Source organism: Chaetura pelagica, unplaced genomic scaffold (genome assembly GCF_000747805.2).
Source record: "Chaetura pelagica isolate M959 unplaced genomic scaffold, ChaPel_1.0 scaffold13, whole genome shotgun sequence".
In the NCBI taxonomy this organism is placed as follows: domain Eukaryota; kingdom Metazoa; phylum Chordata; class Aves; order Apodiformes; family Apodidae; genus Chaetura; species Chaetura pelagica.
The window spans coordinates 815839-819786 of NW_009954543.1; the positions used below are offsets into that span (position 1 = coordinate 815839).

The window sequence follows — 3948 nt, forward strand, 5'->3', positions numbered from 1 at the left end:
GGAGCTGCGCCTGACGGAGGGCAGGGCTGATGGTGCGACCTCTGCTCCCGCAGCGGCGGGGCAGGTCTGGGGGAAGCCGGCACGGTAGGATGGATGTCTGGAGGCTCAGTGAGGAGCCGGCATTGCGTGCTCGCTGCATGAGAGAGAAGTAATGCTCTGAAAGTCGCCGCGTGTTGCTTTGGAATGGAGACGCTCAGAGAAATTCTGAGTCGGAGCTGCCTGGCTTTCTGCTTGCTAAGTTGAAATGAAGCAAGTCCCTTTATTCTATAACTTTGTGGGGTTATCTAAGCACTCTGCAAAATCTGCTGAAAGTAGATTTCATTTTTCATGTGTTTGTTTTGGGGGGTGGGGGGAATGTTTTTCCTTTTGTAGCAGACCATGGTGGCCCAAAGGATTTTTAGAACACATCTGCTGTTCTGCTTTCTGGCTGCATTCTCCACCTCTGCCTTAACCGAGGAACATGTAGGAGAGAGTCAACATGCAAATATTCGCCTTGATAAGAACTTGGTACAAGATAAAGAGTACGTGTTCTAAAAATGTTAACTTTATTCCTTAACGATTTGCTTATCTCTTAAGTCTTGTTACGTGAGTTGGACTTAAGCCTAGGGCACACTTTTCTCAGGATGTTTGTATGACTAGCTGGAGTCAGATATGGGATGTGCATGCTTAGTAAGTTTCTAGAGATCCTAGACCTAGCAAGGTCTCTCTGAAGCCTTTAGCCCTAACTCATACTATAAAGAATTTCTTACAGTAATCCTGCTTACCTAGATCAACAGACTTTAGACAAAATCATATTCTGAACAGGTAGAATGAGAAGGGTTTTTCTCATTTGCTTGTTCATACAGACAAAACTATGATGGCAGCAAATAAAACTCCCTAGATTGTTTTGTGTTTGGCTGGGAAAAATCTTCCTTCGGTTCCTGTGCTTTGGAAGACAGCCAGAGGGAAAATTTGGGCATTGCTCCTGTTGTTTTCATAACCCGCTAAGCAGGCCAGAAGAAAGACAAATAGCTATATAACACAATAGAGACCACTGCAGCACCTACAACTAACCAGCCTTTGCACTGCCTTTATCTTAGTATAAAACAAAAACTTACGGTTACCCAGGGTGCTTTTAGAGATACAGTATTTTCTGTGCACTTGGCTGTCTGATCAAAGACTGAATTTGATGTAAACAGAACATGAAATATAAGCTGATATGGTGTGTGTTTTCTTTCTTTATTGATTTTTAGCCACATCATGGAACACTTGGAAGGAGTTATTGAGAAACCGGAATCTGAGATGTCTCCTCAAGAGTTGCAGCTTCATTACTTCAAAATGCACGATTATGATGGCAATAACTTGCTAGATGGGTTGGAGCTTGCTACTGCTATTTCACACGTCCACAAAGAGGTTGGTGGAATTTCGTAACAGCACATGAGTTTGGAAACAGGTCTGACTCTCTAAAAGCAGAGGAGAACAGTTGCAACACACCTTAAGTTCAGTTACAGTCTCGCTTGAAAATGGGGTTATTTTTTGCCCCTGATAGTTTTGATTTCTAAGTGTGCTAGCATCATCACAGCTTTTCGTGTCACGTTGCAGTTTTCAAGAAGTCTCCACTGTACTTTAAACTTTAGAGTAAGGACTGTACAGTGAAAATTACTTGACGAAGGGGATCCTTTGTAGGCAGGGATGGGGAGAAAGGGCCGTTATCCAAAATGAGATAATGCTGATGAGGGTTTCTAGAAACAGCATGCGATATACATATATATATAAAACAGCTGTTTGAGGTTCTAAGGCCACTGTTTTCAACTTCAAAGTTTTACTGCCGTGGATACATAAACTGTAAGAGACTTCTGGCACAAAATTAGTATTAGACAAACCAGTTATGTTCTGCCTTTTCCTAAACACAAATGCTCTTTCCAGCTAGGAACACTTAAGGACAAAGTAGGGAGATAGAATCAGTAGGAAGACAATACTAAGACATTCTCTTGTACTCACCTTCCTGAAGTTACAATTCAGAATACTATAACTCCTGGCTAACACCTATGGCAAAAAATATCTAGCTGAGACCAGAATAATTACTTGTTTCTTGTGCAAATGCACCTCTTTGTATTCCCCTCTGCTTGTAAGGGGTGATACTGACAATTTTACTGACTTTAAGCTACAGTGCTTGATTTTTTCACTATTACTGTCACACTCTGCATTTTGCAAGTTCTGACAGACACCAAAGTGTTTTTGTTCTGTATAGAAACTAGACTGTCTATACTACATCAAAATCTGTATTAACGAATACATTTTAGGTTATTATCCAGTGCTATTCAGCTTTTAGAACCTTTGGCTAAGAATATTGCCTGGATAAAGAGTGGTTGTTCTGAAGTCCAGAGGACTTGGACTTCCTAGCTTGCACCTAGTAAAACTTGCTTATGTTGGTATAAATGATTGTGTAAAGCCTGGTGCCAAGTTAGGCACCACACATGAATGTTAACACAAGATAATAAAAAATTTGTCAGTAACCTGTCATATGTGTCACTATATGGGGAAACACTGGTAAACTCTTAATGTGTTTTTGTTTTCATAGGAAGGTGGTGAGCATCCCCAGGCAATGAAAGAAGAAGAGCTCATTAGTCTAATAGATGATGTCTTAAGAGATGATGATAAGAACAATGACGGATACATTGACTATGCAGAATTTGCAAAATCACTGGAATAAGGTTTGGCAGGGGGTTTGTTTCTCCTTCTAACTACATGGAAATGTGAACCAACATAATGTGATACATTACTGTCTCATACCCACCTCTTGTGCTGTAAGAAGGAGAGGTGTACAAGTTCCAGGTGCATTTATTTCAAAGTCGTATGTGTTAAGGGACTGGCTAACTCAGGGTGAGAGCCACGTTTGACTAGACATATCCACACATTTGAGTCTTGAAGCATGGAAACATCAACAGTATTCCCATAGGGTACAGCTGGGCAAACCCTTCAGTAGCTGTATATGAATACTAAATAGATCAGACACAATCTAAATTTCAGGTTTTCTGTCATTCGGTTATATAGTACTACTTTACTTACGTCATCTATTTAAACTTATAAAATACCTAGAAAGTAAGAAAATATTATTGCATATAATTGTATTTCAAGGATAAATGTCCTTACCTTACCACTAATTTCAAAGGAAATCTGCATACAAGTACAGGTGCTTGAAAGAGTAATTGTAGAGGAGAAGCATTTGAATGTGCTTTATGTTCGAGGTCTGCATGGTATCATATGGACTTTAACAAGGTCTTTGAAGAAATTGAGTATTTTTAAATAAATGTACTTCCTAGCATTCCCTAACATTTTACATACACATACACACGTTTTTTCAATTTCTTCTTGGCCTTCACAGATTTGTTTTTTTTTTTCCCTGCCTTCCATGGTGTTTTCTTAAGAAAATAAAAGTATTATTAACATTTTTATGTTGTCTTAATGCTGTATAGCATTTACTAGAGTAGCTTCTGCTATCTCTATTTGGAAGGTCATGTTAACAGTAAACCAGTTTAATATAAAAGCTTCTGTTCAATTTGGTTTTAACAGTATTAACCAGCAGGATAATCTTAAGTGAGCAAGTAATGCTGCCTAAATTAATATTCCTTAACACTTAAATTATTGTGTTACTTTCAGCAGATATTTCATACCTGACAGTTTCAAGCTACTTGAATGTTTGCAAATTAACATGGTTCTAGGAATGTTATCACTGTCTTGACTCAATACTTGGTAAGTCAAGCAGTTTAAGAATACTAGAGAAGTGATGTATTGCTGTATTATCAATGTTTGTTGACTATGAGACAATTGAAATATTAAATTGTATTCAATTGTATTCAAATTGTATTCAATCATTATCCATGAATAGAGAATCTAAATGTTAGCATATTCCTGTAAAATGTATAAAGAGCTATTTTCTGTAAAAAATTATTCTTATACAAGAGAAAC

At 38.2% G+C, this 3948-nt stretch overlaps 1 protein-coding gene across 1 annotated transcript; it reads left to right on the forward strand.

Annotated features, from left to right (window-relative positions):
* The first annotated feature begins 378 nt into the window (after nucleotides 1-378).
* On the forward strand, nucleotides 379-2805 carry MCFD2 (multiple coagulation factor deficiency 2). The gene is made up of 3 exons (XM_010004934.1): nucleotides 379-521; nucleotides 1233-1392; nucleotides 2561-2805. Exons 1-3 carry the CDS (start codon nucleotides 379-381, stop codon nucleotides 2690-2692), a joined length of 435 nt encoding a protein of 144 aa, XP_010003236.1. The 3' UTR covers nucleotides 2693-2805.
* Nucleotides 2806-3948: the final 1143 nt, after the last annotated feature.

What these genes read in the sequence shown, in the direction of transcription:
- MCFD2 (XM_010004934.1), top strand. Translation starts at nt 379, where the DNA reads ATGGTGGCCCAAAGGATTTTTAGAACACATCTGCTGTTCTGCTTTCTG. An exon ending in AACTTGGTACAAGATAAAGA is followed by an intron (nt 522 to 1,232) that starts GTACGTGTTCTA and finishes ATTGATTTTTAG; the next exon opens with CCACATCATGGAACACTTGG. An exon ending in TTTCACACGTCCACAAAGAG is followed by an intron (nt 1,393 to 2,560) that starts GTTGGTGGAATT and finishes TTGTTTTCATAG; the next exon opens with GAAGGTGGTGAGCATCCCCA.